This window comes from Myxine glutinosa, chromosome 13, assembly GCF_964187855.1.
Source record: "Myxine glutinosa chromosome 13, kmMyxGlut1.1, whole genome shotgun sequence".
Lineage (NCBI taxonomy): Eukaryota > Metazoa > Chordata > Myxini > Myxiniformes > Myxinidae > Myxine > Myxine glutinosa.
The window spans coordinates 37,538,515-37,562,524 of record NC_136273.1 but is presented as its reverse complement, the minus strand read 5'-3'; the positions used below and the strand labels follow the sequence as shown (position 1 = coordinate 37,562,524).

Sequence of the window (24,010 nt, the reverse complement as noted above, 5' to 3'; positions counted from 1 at the left end):
TTGGAGGGAGAGGTGCACAATAATTGATTGATTAATTGCATAATGAAAATCAAGAAAAGATTATCATAAAATATTTTCTTAATCAATTGGCCAATAGAATAACTAAACCACTAGTGCTTCATCCGAAGATGTATCTTTTAGAAATTTTATTAAATAAGGCATTAATAAAAAAACTAAATAATTAATTGATTAATCAATAAATAATGAATCAATTGAGTGAGTAATCAATAAATCAAAAATATCCTTGGTAGCCACATCACTTGGTCACTGTCATGTCCAAATATTAGTTTCCTAGCTCAAAAGTTGCCAGTGATATTGCCAAGATGAGCAAGGAAATAAATAATTAATTAATAATGAAACTAAATAAATAATAATCATAAAAAAATGAAATAATTAATGAATTCGCTAATATAACACATAAACGACCATTTCATCAGAATATGAAACTTTAAAAAAAAAAAATTCGTCATTAATCGAATAATTAAATAATTAATCGATTAATTAATAATGAAAAGAAATAAATAATAATCATAAAAAAATTAAAAAGTTAATCAATTGGCTCATAGAATACATAAACCACCACCATTTCATCCGAATCTGTAACTTAAAAAAATTAATTAATTAAGTCATTCATTGAATAATTAAATAATTAATCGATTAATTAATTAATCAATAAATAAAAAATACCTTTTACAGCCAAATCACTTGGTCATTGTCATCTCCAAATATCAGCTTCCTCGCTCAAAAGGTGCCCGAGATATTGCCCAGATGAGAAAGAAAATAAAGAAATAATTAATAATGAAAATAAATAAATAATAATCATAAAAAAATTAAATGGTTAATCAATTGGCTAATAGAATACAGAAACCACCACCATTTCATCCGAATCTGTAACTTAAAAAAAAATTAATTAAGTCATTCATCGAATAATTAAATAATTAATCGATTAATTAATTAATCAATAAATCAAAAAGGCCCTTTACAGCCAAATCACTTGGTCATTGTCATGTCCAAATATCAGCTCCCAAATTCAAAAGGTGCCTGAGATATTGCCCAGATGAGAAATAAAATAAAGAAATAACAAGTAAAGATACATTCAAAGTACACCGCCCCCATGCCAAATAATTAAATATCCTACAGCGCAGCATTGCCGGGACGCCTCCGGCACCCGGCAATACCGCAGTGCAGCTCATTGAGGCTGCATTGGGAGGGAGAGGTGTACACTAATTGATTGATTCATTGTATAATTAAAATCCATAAAAGATTATCACAAAATATTTTCTTAATCAATTGGCTAATAGCATAACTAAACCACGAGTGCTTCATCCGAAGATGTATCTTTTAGAAATTTAATTAAATAACTCATTAATAAAAAATGAAATAATCAATTGATTAATCAATAAATAATTAATCGATTAATCAAAAATAATTAATCGATTAAATGATTTATCAATAAATCAAAAATATCCTTGATAGCCACATCACTTGGTCACTGTCATGTCCAAATATTAGCTTCCCAGCTCAAAAGGTGCCTGAGATATTGGCCAAATGAGAAAGAAAATAAAGAAATGATTAATAATGAAAATAAATAAATAATAATCATAAAAAAATTAAATTTATTAATCAATTCGGTCAGAGAACACATAAACCACCACCATTTCATCAGAATGTGTAACTTAAAAAAATTTTTTTTTTTGGTCATTAATCGAATAATTAATCGATTAATTGATTAATTAATAAATCAAAAATAGCCTTTGCAGCCAAATCACCTGGTCATTGGCATGTTCAAATATCAGCTTCCTAACTCAAAAGGTGCCTGAGTTAATGGTCAGAAGAGAAAGGAAATTTGATTAATTAAATAAGTACTTAATTAATTGCTAATAATTAAATAACTCCTCAATTAATTGATTGATCAAAAAACAAAAAATATGGTTTTTGACAAAGGACTTGCTCACTGTTGTCCCGAAATTTCAGCTTCCTATCTCAAAGGATGGCTGAGATATCGCCCGGACAAACAAACAAACAAGCAAACAAACAATAAAGCAAGAAAACAAGTACAAATACATTCAAAGTACACCGCCCCATGCCAAATAATTAAATATGCTGCAGCGCGGCATTGCCGGGGTGCCTCCGGCGCCCGGCAATACCGCAGTGCAGCTCATTGAGGCTGCATTGGGAGGCAGAGGTGTCCACTAATTGATTGATTAATTGTATAATTAAAATCAATAAAAGATTATCACAAAATATTTTCATAATCAATTGGCTAATCGCATAACTAAACCACTAGTGCTTCATCCGAAGATGTATCTTTTAGAAATTTAATTAAATAAGTCATTTATAAAAAATTAAATAATTAATTGATTACTCAATAAATAATTAATCGATTAATCAATAAATAATTATTAATGGATGAAATCATTAATCAATAAATCAAAAATATCCTTGATAGCCACATCACTTGGTCACTCATGTCCAAATATTAGCTTCCCAGCTCAAAAGGTGACAGATATTGGCCAAATGAGAAAGAAAATAAATAAATGATTAATAATGAAAATAAATAAATAATAATCATAAAAAATTAAATTATTAATCAATTTGGTCAGAGAACACATAAACTACCACTATTTCATCAGAATCTGTAACTTAAATTTTTTTTTTTTTTTTGTCATTAATCGAATAATTAAATAATTAATTGATTAATTAATAAATCAAAAATATCCTTTGCAGCCAAATCACCTGGTCATTGGCATGTCCAAATATCAGCTTCCTAACTCAAAAGGTGCCTGAGTTAATGGTCAGAAGAGAAAGGAAATTTGATTAATTAAATAAGTACTGAATTAATCGCTAATAATTAAATAACTCCTCAATTTATTGATTAATAAAAAAAAAAAAATACCGTTTTTGACAAAGGACTTGCTCACTATTGTGCCGAAATTTCAGCTTCCTAGCTCAAAGGATGGCTGAGATATCGTCCGGACAAACAAACAAGAAAACAAGAAAACAAACAAGAAAGAAAACAAGAAAACAAACAAACAAACAAACAACCAGAGTGAAAACTGAGTACTCTCTTTCAGCGTGCGTCACTGCCAAGCCCCCTTCGGTGCCCGGCAATGACGATTTGCAATGCCTGGAGATGGCATAGGAAAGGAGCGGTGTACAATTAATAACAAAAATAAGTAAATAATAATCATAAAAAAATGAAATAATTAATCAATTCGTAACTCGGGTCAATAAATAGAACATGTAAACCACCACCCTTTCATCAGAATCTGTAAAAAATATTTTTTTTTTCGTCATTAATCGAATAATTAAATAATTAATCTATTAATTGATTAATCAATAAATCAAAAATATCTTTTACAGCCAAATCACTTTGTCATTGGCATGTCCAAATATCATCTTCCTAACTCAAAAGGTGCCTGAGATAATGGCCAGAAGAGAAAGGAAATAAATAAGTATTTAATTAATCGCCAATAATTAAATAACTCATCAATTAATTGATTAATCAAAAAACAAAAAATATCGTTTTTGACAAAGTACTTGCTTACTATTGTGCCAAAATTTCAGCTTCCTAGCTCAAAGGATGGCTGAGATATCACCCGGACAAACAAACAACCAAGAAAACAACCAAGAAAACAAACAACCAGAGTGAAAACTGAGTACTCCCTTTCAGCGTGCGTCATTGCCAAGCCCCCTTCGGTGTCCGGCACTGACGTTATGCAGCGCCTGGAGATGGCACAGGAAAGGAGCGGTGTACAACAACCGGAGTGTGAGTACTCCCTTTCAGCGCGCGTCATGCAGCGCCTGGAGATGGAATATGAAAGGAGCGGTGTACAAAACACCATCCACCAACATTCGGGATGAATGTTATCTCGGCTTTTGGAGCTTTCCAACTCACCCATCCTTACAGCAGTGGATAGACAGCTTTTGAGTGCAAACAAACATACTCCTACCAATCTGAGTGCTAGGACAACATTAGTACACACAGATTCAAATTTGGGGGTTATTCTGAGGGTTAGCCAAAAGGGACGGCACATAAACTCAAGAACAAGAGAAGAAACCCAAGCTGTTCCATTAGACATTTGCCCATTTCTTCAGTCATTTTGTTTTGTACTGACGGCTACGCAAGACACTTAAAATCGAAGCAATCAGTTTTGTAATCGACGAGTAGGATGTGTTACGTGGTCCCCTCGGTGACTACCTGGTCTCGGTGACCCCCGGACCGTGAGAGGACCTTCGCCAGCAAGTAGTATTATATATATGCGCTTTCGCAACGCAATCCCTATGAATTCCACCCAAGAGAAACTGATGTGCAATGATATATTTCCAGGGTAAGGATAGCATACGATTTCAATGATACAATCACGGATATTCCCCGAGCAATCAACAACAAACAACCATCAACAATTCCCCAATCCACAATCAATTCCCTATATGCTTAAGATGGCCATCTTATATAGGAGTGTCCACTTCTGTACTTACGACCCCCTTTTGGTCTCTGCCCCTCACAATGTCTCTGGGCCCCTCCTGACTGAGATGCTGGTCGGCGTCGCCGCTCTCGGGCGGTTGAACGAACCCCGGGTGGACGTGTTTCCACCGGGCAGGTATCGTACCCGGCACCGCGGCTGCAGCCCCTCGTGGCCACGCGAAGCGGGTACGGTAAATCAAGCCAAAAGCCCCACGCCGCTTGCAAGGCGTGTTAGGCCCCAACGGGCGACCCGTACGCGTCTGTTTAGACGGTGCCGCGAACGGTGCCAGACGCGGGGTCGATGCACGGCCCCACGTCAACTTGACGTCTCCACCGGGTAGGTACACATCCCGGTAACTCCTCTCGCCAGACGGGCTTCGGAACGCCGCTTTTCCACGCAGCGCAAGGTCGATCCCACCTTTCGTCGGAGCGGGGCGAGGAAGAAGACGAATACTCGTCGCTTTTCTTCCTCGTGTCTTTTCCTCTTCCGTTTCCGGTCACTTCCGTTTCCGGACACTTTTTCAGAAGGGCTCCTGAGCCTCCAACCACAACAACCCTTAATCTACTACACACGGATAAGCAAAGACCTGAATGGTAATTTACATACATTCACATAAATATGTAACACATGTCACACATGTAGCATGTCACACGTGTCGAACTATCACAGCCACGCACCAAAAATCAATGCCAGCCTCCATGCGTGCCTTTAACTAGAGGTGACGAGTTCTTGTTGTCATGGCGATCCCACAAATCACACCAACAAATGCACAAAGGTTTTAACAACGCAACCTCTAGCAGGACGTTGAATATCCGTACACAGCTCAGAGATCCCCAGGTACATCCTGATACCTCATGACTGTACAGGTTGGAGTTGAGCAACTTGGGTAAATCAACTGCCATAGTGACGCCGCTACGCTCCAGCAATGGTATGTTGCTGGAGAGAGAGAGAGAGAGAGAGAGAGAGAGAGAGAGAGAGAGAGAGAGAGAGAGAGAGAGAGAGAGCTAATGAGACACGCCAATGAGAGCGAAACGCACCAATGAGAGAGAGCTAATGGCTGACGTGAGGCGGAGGAGGCCAAAGCAATTGTTTACCTTCATTTAATCTACCACAAATTCTCACTCGTGATGCAAAACTTTTACAACGACATGGATATGTTATTCCTGGTGCATTCCGCTGCTTAGTCGAGCAAAGTAAAACTCACCCGACCAACCTCCACCAGGTTGGTGACCATAATAATTGATGCTGTCTGTTCCTGCCAAACCATGCGCCAGAAATCGCAGATCGTCTCGGGGAGGGGACCTGGAAAAGGCAGAAGGATAATTGTTTGGGCAAATTGGAGAAGATAACAAAAGGGGTTATAAATGAAAAATGGCGCACATAATGGTACAGGGAAGCAGAGCGCAATGGTGATAGAAATGTATAATAAGAAACAGTCAATAACAGGAGAAAAACAAACAAACAAACAACACTAGTAGGGTTGGGAATGGGGAATGGGGTGGAGGAAATTGAAAGGGCACATGATATGAATCAATGTGGCTTTAGGTTCAACATTTGAGGAGGCATTTTGAGAAAATAATTTGAAAAACACATTTTTCGGTTTCATGCCGCACAAATAAACAACTCAACAGCACTCGAGCACTAAGGGGAGAGACTATTTGTTCCCTCATGCCAACATCACCCAATATCGCAATGATTACACAGACTCTTGTGTAATCACCATTACACAAGGTGATTACACCTTGTGTAATGGCAATTGTGCCGGTGTCCATGGATGTTTTATCCAAAATGTTAGAAAAATTCACGCAAAGGAGAGACGACAAAACTTTCACAAAGATCTCAAGCAAAAATGAGGATTTCATGGCAAAAGTCATACCTTCAGAGATTTATTCATTCCTTATTTGGTTAACTAACACACCCAGTCCCGACGGGTGGAAGGGTCATGTTATTATCCTCTCTGAGGTATGTAGATTACAGTAGATCTAGGCTCTGGTACATTACTCTGTGGTGGATGCGATAACCATATAATGCCTCAAGGACGTCGAGATTCCTCCAGATTTGTTTCAGTTTTGTGTTAAACAGCAGTACCGACGGTTTGAAAAGGTAATCATACGTTTTTGTGCTTTATCGTTTTTTTTTACTTCTGGTAGGCTTCTCTGGGGGAGATGGGATATTATCTATATAATAATAGCGTAAGGACTCGACTTTGTTATCCCTTTTACGCCGCACCCAGTGACCCGATGCCCAAGGCACTAATGGATTTACGATCTACGAATCGTGCTCTTTGTTTGTCATGTACAGCCATACTCGAAAAATCTGAATTAGCCGACGTTGGGGCCCAAAAGCATCCGATTAACTGCCGATACGACGCCATCTTACGACGCCATCGTATTGGCGTCTGCTGGGTGAAGGCGAAGCAAGCTGTCCGCTGATTGAACAGGCGAAGGCGAAAGCAAGCCGTCCACTGAGTGGACAATCCAGAGCATGCATTTGTGCCGGTGTCGGCGATCGTTGTTCATATACGCACTCTTCATTCTCATCTTTCTTCCTAACTCTTACTCGGACAAGCAAATCCCCTATGCCATCCATAATGGTACACTCTATCCATACACCACATCCTCCCTTCCGTGGATGTTCCACGGGTTTCGGCTAGTTAGTATTAATATTGTTTTGTAATAACATTAATATTACTAGTGAGATACCCATGCAATGCATGGGTGGGAGGCCAGAAGCAAACAGGCAATGCCGATACAGCGAATGCTAAAGCATGAAACCAATAAATTCCACATTCCTGTAGCACTCTCAGTCGCACGTCAGACATGGACAGCAAGTTCGTGAAGGACATCCATGAAAAACGTACCCGTTCGCAAACAAACGGATACGTTCACGTATAGAAACATCGATCGTGGGTCCGTGGCGAATCTGCATATGGCGATCCGCGAAGTTAACGTTCACAAAGTAGAAACCATCACGGCATGTCGTCATTCACTTGAGCTCGATATCTCTTTTTTCATTCCAAACAACATTACTACAATCACAAATTAATCACAAAATAAACTTTTAACAACATTGTTGATGTTTCCTTCATTGTAAAAACTACCAAGTCAACAGTTAAAAGGATTTTGAGCTGATAGGTGTTACGGTCTTGGCAAGATCGATGGAGACAGCGATCTGTTGGCTTATACACCGCCCAAATAGCTATGTGGAATTCTCTCATGTAGAGATTAAACCCACGTCGTTTGAACTTTGGCCGAGGTCATTATTTACTTTTAATAATATTTATATACGAATCAAAAAGAAGATAATTGGTTTTGGGTCGTCCTTTCCGCATATCTCATAGGATTGTGAGTTGGAGAGACGACCGTGATGGCAGGGAGAGGGTTGGCATTCTCTCAAGCATGGATTCAACCCATGTCCTTACAAAAGGTCTTTGTCCGAGGTCACCGAGTCTGTCCGAGGCAGCCATGCAGCGATCGGTGCAGCCGTTTGTGCGGCACCCTGGAAAATAACGTTATGCAGGAGACCAAAGCTGAAAATGCTGGAGACCAAAGCTGAAATTGGAAAAACAATCTACCCTATTTTACTCCAGGGGTAAAGCTAATCCCAAAATATCGTTGCGATCGGTTCAGCAGTTTTTGCGGTACCTTCGAATGACGGACAGACGGACGGAGGACAGACAGACGGACGGACATTTGGTGAATTATAGTAAGATTCTATTATCATTAGTGTTGTTGTTGTTGTTAGTTGTATTGGAGGTTATTTCCATATGCAGGTTTCAGAAGGTGAAATGGAGCCCTCCCAGATCTCAAAGGGTTTAAAGCTGTAGCAAATATTAACCCAAGATTTCACCACTGCAATGATGGGCAAATGACCTCATTGCCTTGTTTGAGGTCGGTTTCTTGCTTTTCAGTTGAATAAACACACACACCCACACTTACTTACACACACACACACCCACAGTTACACACACACACACACACTTAATTAATTGTACAGTATCGGTTGTTCCTAAACTTACACACACACACACACACACACACACACACACACACACACACACACACACACACACACACACACAATTGCCAAATGCCTTGTTTGGGGATGAGAGAGTGTGGGGGGGGGGGGGGGGGGGGGTGAAAGATGGGATTGCACTCGACCTGACCCTCGATATCCTCAGGATGTACGCAAATTTGGTAGAGAGTGGTCTAACCGTTTTTTTACCATGATTTTCAGACCTACACAAACATACAGGGCGAATTTCCTTGAGGGGAAGGGGATTCTGAGAGGCGGGGGTGGAGTAGCTATGGTTCGGCCGTGAAAGAATAACAAGCACACAAACAAACACAAACACTTGAAAATATTTACAAGATATATCATAGACATTATGTTGACGTGGTTGAGATGATCCATTTCAGCAGGAAAGGCACGGCCAACCAGAAAATAAAACAAAACTCCAGTGCACAAATTTGCAACAACTAAGTGAGAGAGAGCAAACTTAACCTCAGGTGATGTTCCTTCATGGTCCATGATATTCCTGAAACCCAGAACTGCATTTTCCAGCCGGCAGCCATTTTTATATCTTATTAACAACTCATTTCCAGGTATGTGTCAAAACATAGTATTTCCTTTTTGGGGGCTATTCAAAATGGGGGGAACATGCATAATCGGTATTACACCCAATAAACATCGGTCATCAGTGCTTGAGGCTTGGTAAGCAAAAGGCCAAGGAGGGGGTCTAACCAGATCCCAAAAAGAGTACAATCTACAAAGAAAGGTCTCCAAGAATGGGATGGTGCCAAACAAAAAGGACAATAAAGGTAAACACACAACACCAACCTGGCATACATACACCCGCCAAAAAAGCTTAACCACACCAACCGCCCAGAGAACCCGGAAAGAAGAAAACCGGAACTACATTAACAGGGAAATGCTTGCATAACCCTCGCATACAATCATATAATGCTAGATTACGCCAGTTTCACTGCACAAAGGAGCCAAACGTCAATGATGATGGCTTAGCTCTACCCTGACACTAAAAAAATCCATGCGGCTTGTTTTTGTCGCCTAACCAACTCATCCAGCATGTTTTGTCACAACTCGTCCACAACATTTTGAGATATCCTCCTCACAGACATACAGACGGTGGTGAAAACATAACCTCCATCCACCATCGGTGTCGGAGGTAAAAAAAAAAATGGCTGTGCAGGCTGAAACTGCAGTTCTGTTTGTGAGGAAGTACATGGGCCCTGAGGGAAACGTCACCTGTGGCTACGTTTGCTTTCTCTCTTCGTTGTTGCAAATTTCTGGAGTCGAGTTCAGTTTTGTTTCCTCTGAATGTTCCCAATAAATGGACCATCTCGGCTATATAAACCAAATATCAAAAAACACGCGCACATATCTTTGGACCACAAGACCACCCTTCGGCTGCCTTGCTACGGACATAGTGTGACATCCAACGAGAGTATCATCATTTGATGGGCAAATTAAGCTGGCTGACCCATCTGCACTGACAAATGTACTAGAATAAGAATTATGTTCGCATCCTGGAGGCCAGAGTTCCTAACGCGAATCATTTTCCTTGAAACCTTCTCTGCCGAAGAGCAAAGGCACGTCTTTTCATTTAGCTGCCATTCCTCATTTTGTCCATGGTTCTTCCTCTTCCTTCCTCGTGCTGTGCTTGTGAGTTATACATTGTGTGTATACTTTTTCCTCTTGGTTTTAGTGATTCTTCTTTACCCTTTAGGGTTTTTATTTTGCAGTTATTGCATTTATTTACCGTTATGGTTTCCATGCCAGTGAAGATGGATGAGGCATGGGCAATGAAATATATTGATGTTGTTGTTGTTGTTGTTGTTGTTGTTGTTGTGCACCTGGTTGAAGACACAGGTACTCATAATTGAGAGATAATTCGACTTTACACATTCCCGAAAAGATGTCAAAACAAACCGGACACACCTACTACACAAGTGCAATTTGTTGGAATCGCAGTCAAAGTGAATTATTTGGTGGTAATGCGCAAAGCTTCAAGTTAAAATGTTTTCAAGGCACTCAGATAAATTTAATTAAAATGTGAAGAATCGAAATTAGTTTCTTGGTGAAAGTTTCAAAGGGTTTGATGAAAAAGCTTTTTTTCTGTGTGACCCGGAGAGAATTGGACGTACAAGAAGCGTACTTAAATCTCGAACAAAATCATCCGCGTTCACTTTACGTCAGAGGATGGCAAACCCAACATGAAGATGTTTGAATACATCGTCTGCATGTGAACCATTACCTTGTGTGGCGATATATTGCTTTGATCGATGATATCCCTACAAAAACACAAAGAGGGGAACATGAAATAAATAAATAAATAAATACGTCTATTCACTTCATGCAAACAAATACAAAACCCATTATTCATGACAGTCATACAACTGTAGTATAATCTCTACAAATATATATATGTATATACTAGTGGGGTATGCTCACACATTGTAAGCAATAACAAGCCATGCTTAGGTGCATAATAAATAGAAGTTTTATGATTAAACAGGCAAGCATCACCGACCTCCTTCTAGATATCAATTAAGGTTTATTTATTATTTATTTTACAGACACGTTCACTGTTTATATGGACATTTTCATTCAGATGTTTATTTCCCAGTTTACAGTAATATAAATTACAATTTTGAAATGCTAGATATTGATTGAGGTTTTTTATGTATGTGTTTGCGATTTTTTAAATGTAAGTTATAATTTACGGTCGCTTTCCGATGGTTCTAGGATTTTTCCCGGTGTCCGTCGGGTATCCGTCGACCTCGATGTCCGTCGGCACTCCAAATTTCAACCCGGAAGGTACCAAACATTAATATCAGTCAGTGGTTAGAAAGACCTTTATATGTATGTATGATATACAGTGGGATATAAAGAGCTTCACCCGTTCAGGGAGGGGCTTCACCCATTCAGGAAGGGGCTTCACCCGTTCAGGAAGGGGCTTCACCCATTCAGGAAGGGACTTCACCCAGTCAGGAAGGGGCTTCACCGGTTCAGGAAGGGGCTTCACCCATTCAGGAAGGGGCTTCACCCATTCAGGAAGGGGCTTCACCCATTCCGGAAGGGGCTTACCCCTTCAGGAAGGGGCTTCACCTGTTCAGGAAGGGGCTTCACCTGTTCAGGAAGGGGCTTCGCCCATTCAGGAAGGGGCTTCACCCATTCAGGGAGGGATTTCACCCGTTCAGGGAGGGATTTCATCCGTTCAGGAAGGGGCTTCACCCATTCAGGAAGGGGCTTCACCCATTCAGGGAGGGATTTCACCCGTTCAGGAAGGGATTTCATCCGTGCAGGGAGGGATTTCATCCGTTCAGGGAGAGATTTCATCCGTTCAGGAAGGGGCTTCACCCATTCAGGAAGGGGCTTCACCCATTCAGGGAGGGATTTCACCCGTTCAGGAAGGGATTTCATCCGTTCAGGGAGGGATTTCATCCGTTCAGGAAGGGGCTTCACCCATTCAGGAAGGGGCTTCACCCATTCAGGGAGGGATTTCACCCGTTCAGGGAGGGATTTCATCCATTCAGGGAGGGATTTCACTGGTTCAGGGAGGGATTTCACCCGTTCAGGGAGGGATTCACCCGTTCAGGGAGAGGCTTCAAAAACAAATCTCCACCATTCTGTTTGCTCCGCATAGCTCTGGAGGCCTCATCAGCTTATTTTGTAAGGCTCACACTTTCTGACTCTCTCACCGCTTTTTGTCCACTCTAATTCACCAACTGATTTCATTTCTCATAGTCACTAAGATGGTTTAAGACTCAGTTGCAAAGAACAGTCAGAAAATTGGACGAAAATTAGCGTTTTTAGACAATAATGCATTTTAATTGAAATGAAGGCCTGTAATATAAAGGATATATTCAGAGTCCCTCACAGCTTTATCTCAACTCTGGCTCACCACTGATTAAATTTTTCATAGTCGCTAAGATGGTTTAAGATTCAGTTGTAGCAAAAGGTGAGAAAATCGGACAAATATTGGTGTATTATTGACAAACATGCATTCTAATAGCTGTTTTGAATGTATCCGGTCAAACACGATGTGAGTACAGGGAGAGAGGGAGGGAGGGGGTGGGGGAGAGGGAGAGAAGGGAGGAGGGGGGAAGGAGAGAGGGAGAGGAGGAGAATGGAGTCAGGGAGGAGGGAAGAGGTGGAGAGGAGGGAGGATGGAGAGGAGGGAATGGTGGAGAGGAGTAAGGGGTGGAGAGGAGTAAGGGGTGGAGAGGAGTAAGGGGTAGAGAGGATTAAGGAGTGGAGAGGATTAAGGAGTGGAGAGGAGGGAGGGTTGGAGAGGAGTAAGGGGTAGAGAGGATTAAGGAGTGGAGAGGAGGGAGGCGTGGAGAGGAGGAAGAAGGAGAGGAGGAAGGAGGAGAGAGGAGGAAGAGTAGGGTTCCCTACTAGGGAATTTGATATTAATTATTACTTAGTCAAAGTACATGAGTGACTGAAAACTGAAGTGAGTGATCAAACAGTAGGCCAAATATATTATTACCTCGACATACAAAGCATCTACTTCTGAAATTTGGAACATATTACCTCGATGTACAAAGCATTTACTTCTGAAACTTGCAGCCGATTTCATCCAGTTGAAGCCGCGAAACGAATTTTCAGTCCCCATCTTAAAGTTCCATACAGAGAAATGATCCTATATAAAGGGAGGGGCACTTCGTGCCTCCCTTGATTTAAAGCGAATTAACACTTTTCCAAATATGTAATTAAACAATGCTTTGAAGAACTTTATACGTACTAAATTGTATATGTGGACTAACTATGAAATACAATATTTATTAATAACGTTTGGTTTCAAGCAATTTTTAATTTGTAAAGTGAAAAGTGAAAGTGAAAAGCCTGGCGTTGGCTTAGCGGTTGGGGTGCCGGCTTGGGATCCTAGGATCCTGGGTTCGAATCCTGGTCGATCGCTGAATTAACACCAGGGGGGATGATTCAGCCTGTCATCCTTCCGAGGTCGGCTAATTGAGTACCAGCTTGCTGGGAGGAATGATCACGGTGCGTACCCCGATTTAGAATAGGTACACCGTATCCCTGCGCATCGTAGGAGGCGACCAAGGGTTGGCGTCAGGAAGGGCATCCGGCCATAAAAACATTGCCTCAAACAGGGAACCATGATTGTCATGGGGCCCGCAAGGCTAACCCCCTCTCTAGCGGGGAAAAATGGTCTTAAAACGATCATTCATTCATTCATATTCAAAGTGAAAAGTGTATTCGATGCTTTCAAGTTTAAAAATGAACAACAGAAGTAAGTCAGTCAAGTCAGGTTCTGCCCCGCTCCCTTTTTTCCTTTGTTCGCCATCCCCTCCCCCCACCCCCTCCATGAGGCTTAGATTTGCAGGAAAAAAAATGAGGAGGTGAACGATTCTAAGTGAAGAGTAAGCAATTTAATGCACACTTGCAGCATATCATTAATGATAAAAGAAAGAGAAAGAGGAAGACAGCAAGTGGATGAAGGAAAGGAATATTAAATGCCAGGATAATGATGGAGAGGGGAAGAGTAAATAAAGGAAGGAAGAGAAGTGAAAGAGGAGATGAGAAATAGATTTCTCACATCCATGTAACTGGCGTTGATGTAGTCCGAATTGAGGTCTCCGTTGACAGTCTCCAGGACGGCACGCGAGTGATCATCTGCAGAGAAAACAGTGGAAGGCATCATGAAGGCACACGGTCTCCGTTGACCTCACTGGTGACTCGAATGGGTGACCCACAATTTCGAGTGGCAAACCAAAGGTTAATACACACAGTGAGGCTTGGCTAGAGAGTTTGGGTTAAGAGCATCTTATAAAAGGATCAAATAACTCAAAGATGACTCATTAACGGGGAGATGTTGTGCTGTTAGTCATTAAGCAATCATTTAAGAGCTGTTACTTGGGAAATGTGGACATGAGAAAGGAGTTTAAACAAACCTCCTCAAAATGCAAAATTCGAATTAATTATAAAAAACTAAGCAGGCTCGGAAAGCTAATTAAAAAAAAACAAACCCTCGAAGCAACAAATGAGTTGTTTGACCTTTAATTGTATTTTTTTAAATCAACAACAAGCCTTCCCCCGTCAATTTCAAGAATTGTAGTACAGGCCGCGCTGTACATTAAATCATTATTTCAACATAAACATTTCCTAATCCATGGTCAAACTAGAATGGCACCCGGTAGAGCGCATACCTCCACCAGGCTGAACAGTTTATGCTTTGTATCCAATGACAGGCCGGATCTGGATTCAAGCCAATCGGATGAAAATTGAGGATTTTAGAAATTCAAAAAAAGGTGGTTGATCTTTTGGCCTATGTTGACCTTTTGGCCGATCCTTCTCAAAAATAGTTGGTGGTTAAATTCAGTTAGCTGATATGAAAATCCCATTCAAATTACAAGTCAATCAGATGAAAATTGAGGATTCTATAAATTTGAAAAAGTTGTTGACCTTTGGCCTATGTTGACTTTATGATCTATGTAGACCTCAAAAATAGTTGGTGTTTGAATGCAGTTAGCTGATAGGTAAATCCTATTCAAATTTCAAGTCGATCGGATGAAAATTGAGGATTTTAGAGATTTGAAAAGTTTGTTGACCTTTTGGCCAATGTTGATCTCCAAAATAGTTGGTGGTTGAATTCAGTTACCTGATATGTAAATCATATTCAAATTTCAAGTCAATCGGCTGAAAATTGTGGATTTTAGAAATTCGAAAGAAAGTGGTTGACCTTTGGCCTATGTTGACCTTTTGACCTCAAAAATATATAGGATTTTGTCGGACCACGAACCCTACCATTTGGTGAAGTTTGGTTTAAAATTGTGACCTGTAGGCAAGTATAAGTGAGCGGACACACACACACACACACACACACACACACACACACACACACACACACACACACACACACACACACACACACACACACACACACACACACACACACACACACACACACACACACACACACACACACACACACACACACACACAACCCGGAGTGATCAACATACTTGTCAAAAAAATTTTTTTTTTGGCCAAGTAACAAACGGGTGAAAACAACTCCACCTTTGGTGGTTTAAAATAAATGGTCATGACAATTTATAGCCAGGGTGGCATTCAAACCCAAGCCAGACAGCTGAGAGACGAGTGTGCATACATCTACGCCATCCTCGAGGCCTATTTAAATTTATTCAAACTGACCCCTTCACCGCCGCCAATCCTTTCTCTCCACTCGTTTAAAATCTCAGAACACATTCACCAAAAGGGAACAGAGTTCTTTTTTCCTTGGGCTTTTGGTGAGTGGCTCGACAATGCCAGATAGAGATCCAGCCAGCAGGGGACCGACCAGACCCTTGCTGGCTTGAACCCAGTATAACAAGCAGAGCCTTCAAAACTTGGAGGGTATGCGGACGGTGGGAGACCAAATTCATGGTCTTTGATTGCTGTATGCGAGACAAACACAACAGCATGGTGGCTTGCAAACAGACAAATAAATTACAATAAATGGACAAGATGGGAATAAATGGATTCTGTTCTCCCTTCTGGGCAATTTGCAACAACTCACACATTACTGTCTGGGCCGGTGCTCCTGCCTCACACCGAGCTCGGCTTCACGCTGTTGAAACCAAAGCTTTCAGAATCATTGAGTAAAAGGCCCTCGGAGTTAGCTACATCGCAGGAGATTCCACTCACCGCAGGCAGGTTGGTGGTCTTTCTGTCTTCTACGGACTCCTCTCCGGCCTTGCTCCCCCAGCTCTATCTGTGCTCTGTCCCCCAAATATTCCTACAGGTCGCGCAAGATCTGCCAGCAACCCTCTGATGGTGAAACTGCCAAAATCTGGGCTCTCTGCTCACCTTCACTCTTTCATTCCTCTTTTCTCCCGCCTCTGGACCAAACTCCCCCACTCCCTTCAATCCCACTCCTCCCTCCAGGTCTTCAAAACGGCTGTTCACCACCATCTCTTATCTTCCCCCATACAAAACCTTGATCTTTTCTACCCCCACTAATTCACCCCAGATGCACTTTTTTGAAATTCCAACTTCTTTCCTGGAAGTCCTTGCAGTGTCCATATGTTTTATACCTCTCCCACCTCCCCCCAAGCCCTCTCCCTTCCACAGATCTCTCGATGTCCCTGCTCTCAAATGTTGTGTTTGTGTCCTTCCCCCTCTCTCCCCATCTTGTCTACCGCTCCCCTTATTATATGTTTTATGTGTCGGTTTGACTTTTTGTGTGATTAATGTTAGCTCTTTCACGAGCCTCGAACTTGTATGCAAAAAAAAAAGAAAAAAAAAAAAGGCCACTGCTGCGGATAATGTAACAATAACTGACAACTCCTCAAAAGCCAGTTTTTTCGGCCATACCCTTCACTTGAACCTCCCCCAAATCATCCCCCTCTCCTCCAGCCCAACCCCCTTCCATCCCCAATGCTTACATGCGATGATGTTTCCATAGCGATTCTTGCTGCGATTCTCCTCTCGTTTTGCAACCGACCAGGAGGCCAATTGGCCTTCAAAGAAACTCTGAAGAAAGGAAGTAAGGATGAGGTTATAATCCCATTTATTTACTCAAACAAAACAACCACATCCGGAGCTCTTCCGCATGAAAGCACAATCTGCTACCTCAAAGTAGCAACAATTCAAAGAATCAGGGTGCAATCTCTATAAAAGGTCCGAATGTCATGACGACTCAAGTGCATGTGATAAAGGCAGTTTAAATGTTTGACGTCACACAAATAGGAGAAAGCAAACAGTCTGGCAGGGCCTGGAGTATGAGCAGGGTGAAGCGAGGACAGCTGAGGTTGTCAAGGTGTGAGCAAATCTGAGAGAAATACAAAATGATAAGCATAAAGATAAAGTTAATTCTATATTGGAGGGATGGATATTTCCGTTTGTCATGGCCGAAGACTGATGACGTTGACAGGGCATACCTGGGGAATATCTTATATGGGCCTGTCAGACTTGAGGGATATGCTGACTTCACAATCCCAAACCTCATGGAAATATAACAGGAGCTTGAATCCCTGTTCAGGAATCTCACGTGATTGAACTTTGCACATGCCACGTCAGTTATGACACTTTTTGATCAATAACAGGAAAAGTTTTTGGAAAATTATTTTTGTTTCTCTTTTGTTTAGAAGTGCAATGTCTGTTAGTAACTAAAAGTATTATGGAACAACACTTACAATTCACAGTTGTGTCCCCGTGTGAGTCCCCAGCCTGCGTGTGGATCTCCATACTCATTATTGGATTAATCTCCACTTCGGCAAGTAAAAGCTACTGGATTCACAATTTTTTTTCCATCTTTTCCATCAAGTTCCCTATTCAATTCTCTCGGCGGACGGAATAAGAAATGTCGGGTGGAAAATGTCCGGCGGAATTTATTTTCTCCATCTTTATGTTTTGCGACTTTATGAATTTTGTGCTTATTTTTATATTCTGAATGTAGCTCCTTCATGAGCTACCCAAAATGGGCCTATTATGAACACAATGAACTTATCCAGACTGTGATCAAAATGTATTTCACCAAAAACGACAATATCCAAGTAAAAAATAAAAATAACCACCTTTAGAGGCCATTTTTCCCCGCAAGCGGGGGTTGGCCTTTTTCGGGAACCGTGGTTGTTGTTGCTTTTTGGTCCCCTTTTTGAAGCAATGTTTTACGGCCGGATGCCCTTCCTGACGCCAACCCTTTTTGCCACCTTTAGCGACAAACAGGGAATTACCAGTGAACTGGTACTCAATTAGCCGACCTCAGAAGGATGACAGGCTGAGTCAGCCCCCCTGGCGTTAATTCAGCGATCGACCGGGATTCGAACCCAGGATCCTGGGATCCTAAGCCGGCATCCTAGCCGCTAGCCCAACACCGCTAGCCCAACAACACCTAGCCCAACACGACAATATCCAAGTAACTCACGGTTTTTAAATCGGTGTTTCACACGCAGTTGTTCGTGTTTAAATTGGGAATACAATAAAGATAAATACTTTTGGAAAGTTGAGAAGACAAAAGGAAAAACAAAATCTCAAAAGAAAAAAAACCCGTTGTAATTGTAACTGGCAACGACAACAACAACAACAACAACAACATTGAAGATAGTGAGTGTGTTGTGATTCTGGGATGGACAGTTGACTGGCATTGCAGGTGTGAGGTTTTGAAAGCACCTGAAGGTGGCAATGTTTGGATTCAAACTGGTCTTTCATTGCAAACAGAACAGCAAGTAAGCTGGCATGTCAACACCGAAATGACAACAAAAGGACAAGGACACCGCTGCGGATAAAGTAACAACAACTGACTTATGAGCATTCCAACAACTCAACAAAAGCCACTCTTTATCGGACTTTTCCTTCACTCGAACATGGTGAGAAGGGACACAGAGGGACAGACAACATTCCAGGAGCGTGAACACATCATAATATCACTAAATATCAACCTGTTTCACTTGGTCAGACTGAAAGAGGATGCCATTCCGCTTCTTGCTTCACTTCCAGGACCCAAAACTGTTGCATATGAGGAAGAGTTTAACCTTAACCCCAACAGAATTGAGCAACAACCACGAGTAAAGAAAAATTAACCGGTATCTGGAATAAAAAGAGCTAAATAAAACTGGAAGAGATGAAATCAAGAGTAGTCTACTGATAATGAAGGTAAAGAGTCCATAATGAAGAAATTGTCAGTTGTAAGTCGGTATGTTTGGCTTTACCATCTGAACCAAGGGGTCATGATGCTCCAAAGATGTTTTTTTCCCGCATACTACATGGATTTGTCCACTGTCTACCAATTTCCTTCCAATTCACATTGAAATACATTGATGTCTACTATAATGTCTTAGACGTGCAAGTTATTTGTACACATTCACGTATGGACCCCAGACCAATAAAAAGAGCTGCACGAAGAGCCAAAAGCCTCTGCTCCTCGATAAGCCTCGACACTTGGATAAAAACAGACCATCGAAAGTCACCGTCATGGAAATGGCTCCTGAATGTGCATCCCACCTCTTCCTTCCTCCTTATCCAGAAGAAACAGAAAGAAGTGCGAATGGGAAGCAAGACTGCAAAAAATGATGGTGGAAATCTTGCGTGTTATGGAAAGGATTTGCAGGAAATGGCCATGACCCCCTCCCCAGACCGTCAGAGAGCAATGCTTATCTCCTTGCAGGCGGTGGCTGTCTCCAAGGCAATGGGTGACAATATGAATAGCTGAAAGAAGAGCTCCCTGTAATGCATGGTGAGCACTCCAATGGCAAAATAAGGAGGACTCAAGGTAAAGCCAATGATGATCCTGCAGCAGAAGATTTGTCTTGTAAATGCTGAGACCCAAACAACAGCAGCAATGGTAAATTTGCTGGCGACAGATCTCAGAACTTTGTGAAAGTTTCAACCCAAAAGCCTTTCCTACTCCGAGGAAAGGCAATGCAAGCTTGCTTCAGTTACAAGCTGATGAGTGTTTTTCTCTGTGTCAATAACTCTACTGATTATATTGCTTTCCACATCATTATGAGAAGGCGGGGAGTGACAGATGGAGAGTTAAAACAATTATCTATCTGACCATCGCTTAGCTTATGGAGCTAAAATAAGCCATCAGTGACTGTAGAGCCATGTGCAACTTTACCGTCACAAGTGTCGTCACTCTTGGTACCAACAGGGTCACGGATATATTGTATGCAATATGCAAATATATGAGGGTCACTTGGCCGGTGGTGTCCTCATGAGCCGTGTTGATAGTTCCAATGCAACCTGCCAATTGATTCCCTTTATTTGGCTTACTTCCACTGGCTGTTTGTACTTACCGGGCCCATCATGAGGACCCTCCTCTAATGAGAAGCCTGGATAATAGGCTTAGCTTCACTTCTTTAAGCTTATGATTGGGGGGAAACTCACCATGCACACTCAATACAGCCTCTGAGTGCAATAGCAGAAAAGGGCCAAAAAGAGCATTTTGTCCAAACTGCAGTCGAGCAATTTGTTGGTAAGTAAAATATATCACCTACTCATCGATGGAACAGAGCTAATGTTGCTGTTGTCTCGTCTTGTTCCATCCAGTCCTTCCCGACAGCTGCCCGTCGTCGCCTTCCAGAGTCTCCCGTACCAGCTCATGATATCTATCTATAATTCCAGTAATCTCTGTGTGTCTGTGTGTGTGTGTGTGTGTGTGTGTGTGTGTTTGTCTGTGACCGCTGTTTCTCGACAACCACGGGTCCGATATACTTGAAACTTGCCAGGTATATTGCTGGGGACCCGAGGATGTGCCTTTTCAAGGTTTGAAATTAATCGGACAAGTGGTTCCCAAGGTATGGTCACCGTACTCGCAAGCCGTTCGCTTTGGCTTTGCGAATGGACCAAACCATTTCATGTAAATAGAGGGGGGGGGGGGGGGGGGGGGGTTCTACCGTACTCGCAAGCCGTTCGCTTTGGCTTTGCGAATGGACCAAACCATTTCATGTAAATAGAGGGGGGGGGGGGGGGGTTCTGTGGTCGTTACTGCCACGTGGTTTCAAAGTTTTTTTTTGTTGTTGTTGTTTGCACGCATGTTTTTTTGCACCCACGTACGGGCACGCCCTAGTTTTCTAAATTCCTTGACCCTCTTTTTCCCCTTCCTGTCACTCTCCTTCTTATACTGTTGTGCATTTGTACATTTTTGTCTGACAGTTGCACTCCACTCCTGTTTCGGTCTACTGACCTGCTGCCCAGTGCCATTTGTCATGTAGTTATTTCATGTGAGAGATAGAGGGACAGAGAGATAGAGGTATAGAGAGATAGAGGGACAGAGATAGAGGAACAGAGAGATAGAGGGACAAAGATATAGAGGGATAGAGGGACAAAGATATAGAGGGATAGAGAGACAGAGATAGAAGAACAGAGAGATGCAGGGACAGAGGTAGATGGATAGAGAGATAGAGGGATAGAGGGACAGAGATAGAAGAACAGAGAGAAAGAGGAACATATCGAGGGACAGCGAGATAGAGGGACAGAAATATAGAGGGACAAAGAGATAGAGGGATAGACGGACAGAGATAGAAGAACAGAGAGATACAGGGACAGAGAGGTAGAGGGATAGAGGGGCAGAGAGACAGAGGGACAGAGGGACAGAGAAACAGAGAGATAGAGGGACAGAGACAGAGAGGTAGAGGGATAGACAGACAGAGATAGAAGAATAGAGACACAGAGATAGAGGGACAGAGAGATCGGGGGACAAAGAGATATAGGGACAGAGAGGTAGAGTAATAGAGGGACAGAGATAGAAGAACAGAGAGATAGAGGGACAGAGAGATAGAGGAACAAAGAGATATATTGAGAGAGATAGAGGGACAAAGAGATATATTGAGAGAGATAGAGGGACAGAGAAATAGAGGGAGTGAGATAGATGGAGAGAGATAGAGAGAGATAGAGGGACACAGAGATATAGGGAGAGATAGAGGAACAGGGAGATAGAGGGACAAAGAGATATAGAGAGATATAGAGGAACAAAGAGAGAAAGAAATAGAAAAAGAGAGAGAGAGAGAAAGAGAGACTCTCCCATGATGAAACTGAGTCTATATGGGCCTATTACTTTACATCACTGCCAGATTGGTGGTCTTTCTGTCTGCTACTACCTCCTTTCTGGTCTCACACCCTCTGCCCTTTCTGTACTCTGCCACCCTTCCTTGCCAGGTTTCTTCAGGGCACACACATCAACCCTCTTCTGGTGAAACTCCAAAAATCCAGGATAACTGATCACCTCCACCCATTTGTTCCTCTTTTTTCCCCACCTATGGAACCAACTAAGCATCCTCTTCAATCACATTCTTCCCTCCAGGTCTTCAAGCCAGCTATTCACCACCATCAGATTATCCCCAATCCAAAACCATGATCTTTTCTACCCTCGTTAACCACCCAAGCCCACCTATTTCCAAGTTTCCAGATTCTACTTCCAGATAATTTTCGGCTGTATCCATCTTGTCCATCCAGTGTGCCTCCTCTATCCCTCTTTTCTTCAAGTCTCCCTCTATTTTGTCCCTCAACCCCACCATTGGTGTGTGTCAATCATCTCTTTCCACTATTCCTTTTGTTTTGTTATGTCCTAATCAGTTCTATGCTCTAACTCCTCAACGAGCCTCGACCTTGGATACAAGAAAAAAAGAGAGAAACAGAGAGAATTTCTCCATCTTGGTGAACACTTTACACAGGACATTGAGACATACAGGAATCCACTCAACCACATATCTCACGTCAAATTTTTAACTCTACCTATATCCAATAAATAACACTGAAACCAATTATATAACTAATTAAACGACCATCCGGATTATCAGCTACATTGCATTCATCATAGGGGTTTCGACCCTTTAACCACAGAACCTCCCAGAACGGTGGGTCGACAACTTCAATTGTATCCAGAAATGAATGAATGAATGAATGAATGAATGATCGTTTTAAGGCCACTTTCCCCGCTAGAGCAGGGGTTAGCCTTGCGGGCTCCATGGCAATCGTGGTTCCCTGTTTGAGGAAATGTTTTATGGCCGGATGCCCTTCCTGACGCCAACCCTTGGTCGCCTCTTACGATGCGCAGGGATACGGTGTAAAATATATAAAAATATATATTTTACATTGGTGTGTGTCATTGGTGCGCAGGGATACGGTGTGCCTATTCTAAATCGGGGTACACACCGGGATCATTCATCCCAGCAAGCTGGTACTCAATTTGCCGACCTCAGAAGGATGACAGGCTGAGTCAACCCCCCTGGCGTTAATTCAGCGATCGACCGGGATTCGAACTCAGGATCCTAGGATTCCAACCCGGCACCCGAACCGCCAAGCCAACACTAATTGTATCCAGAAATGTAAAAAACAAAATTTACGAGATACGACTCGACAAGATCTCCAAATTTAACAACAACCTTTCAAATCTCCTAATAAAAATCAGAGAGAGTGGGAGAGATGAGCAACGCTATTTTAAATCCAGGAAGAGTCAAGTCTTTAAATATCATATCTGCACATCAACAGAGCTTTGCTGTTGTTTAGTCATTTCAGGGCTGAAAGTGTGGCATCAACAAGGCCAGCCGGAAACCGGTACAAAACAGGCCAAAGTTTTATATTACGAACAATGATGAATTATGGCACACATACACAGGCCCTGGGCAATTGGTTTCACCAATACGTCATAATAATGAAGAAATTTCATCCGATGATCATTATAATTCCATTTGCGACGAGTCTATTCCTTGTTAATGATTCTTGTGGGGGTTTCCCCCCCTCGTGTGCCACAATCTAGACATACAGCATGGAAGGACAATGAACAGTCGAGGTTGGTGCAGTAAAAAAAAAGAAGGTTTTCACGAAGGCTAATGAACAGAAACCAATGGGTTTTTCAAATATCATACGTGAGGGGTTCGCTCGCCAACTGCCAGAGCCATTGCATATGTAAAGGTCAAAGATGGCAGCTTCCAAGCGCTATGACTTACAGACGGTCCCCACCAGCCGCCTGGCACACATTAAGGATAAATACACACTACAGATGAGTCCAATATATCATGTGTCTGAGTTCAAAACACGAAGTCTGACCTTCT

General features: G+C 42.0%; 1 protein-coding gene across 4 annotated transcripts in view; it reads right to left on the bottom strand.

Moving 5' to 3' along the window:
• Window positions 1-24,010, bottom strand: part of LOC137438851 (receptor-type tyrosine-protein phosphatase kappa) — a 493,330-nt gene that overhangs the window by 100,480 nt on the left and 368,840 nt on the right. For all 4 annotated transcript variants that reach the window (XM_078767331.1, XM_078767333.1, XM_078767332.1 and 1 more), the window contains 4 exons: window positions 16,904-16,991; window positions 14,056-14,132; window positions 10,744-10,780; window positions 5,674-5,771 (listed from right to left, as the gene is read on the bottom strand). In XM_078767331.1, the coding sequence (XP_078623457.1) occupies window positions 5,674-5,771; window positions 10,744-10,780; window positions 14,056-14,132; window positions 16,904-16,991 (300 nt within the window). The remainder of the gene's footprint in view (window positions 1-5,673; window positions 5,772-10,743; window positions 10,781-14,055; window positions 14,133-16,903; window positions 16,992-24,010) is intronic.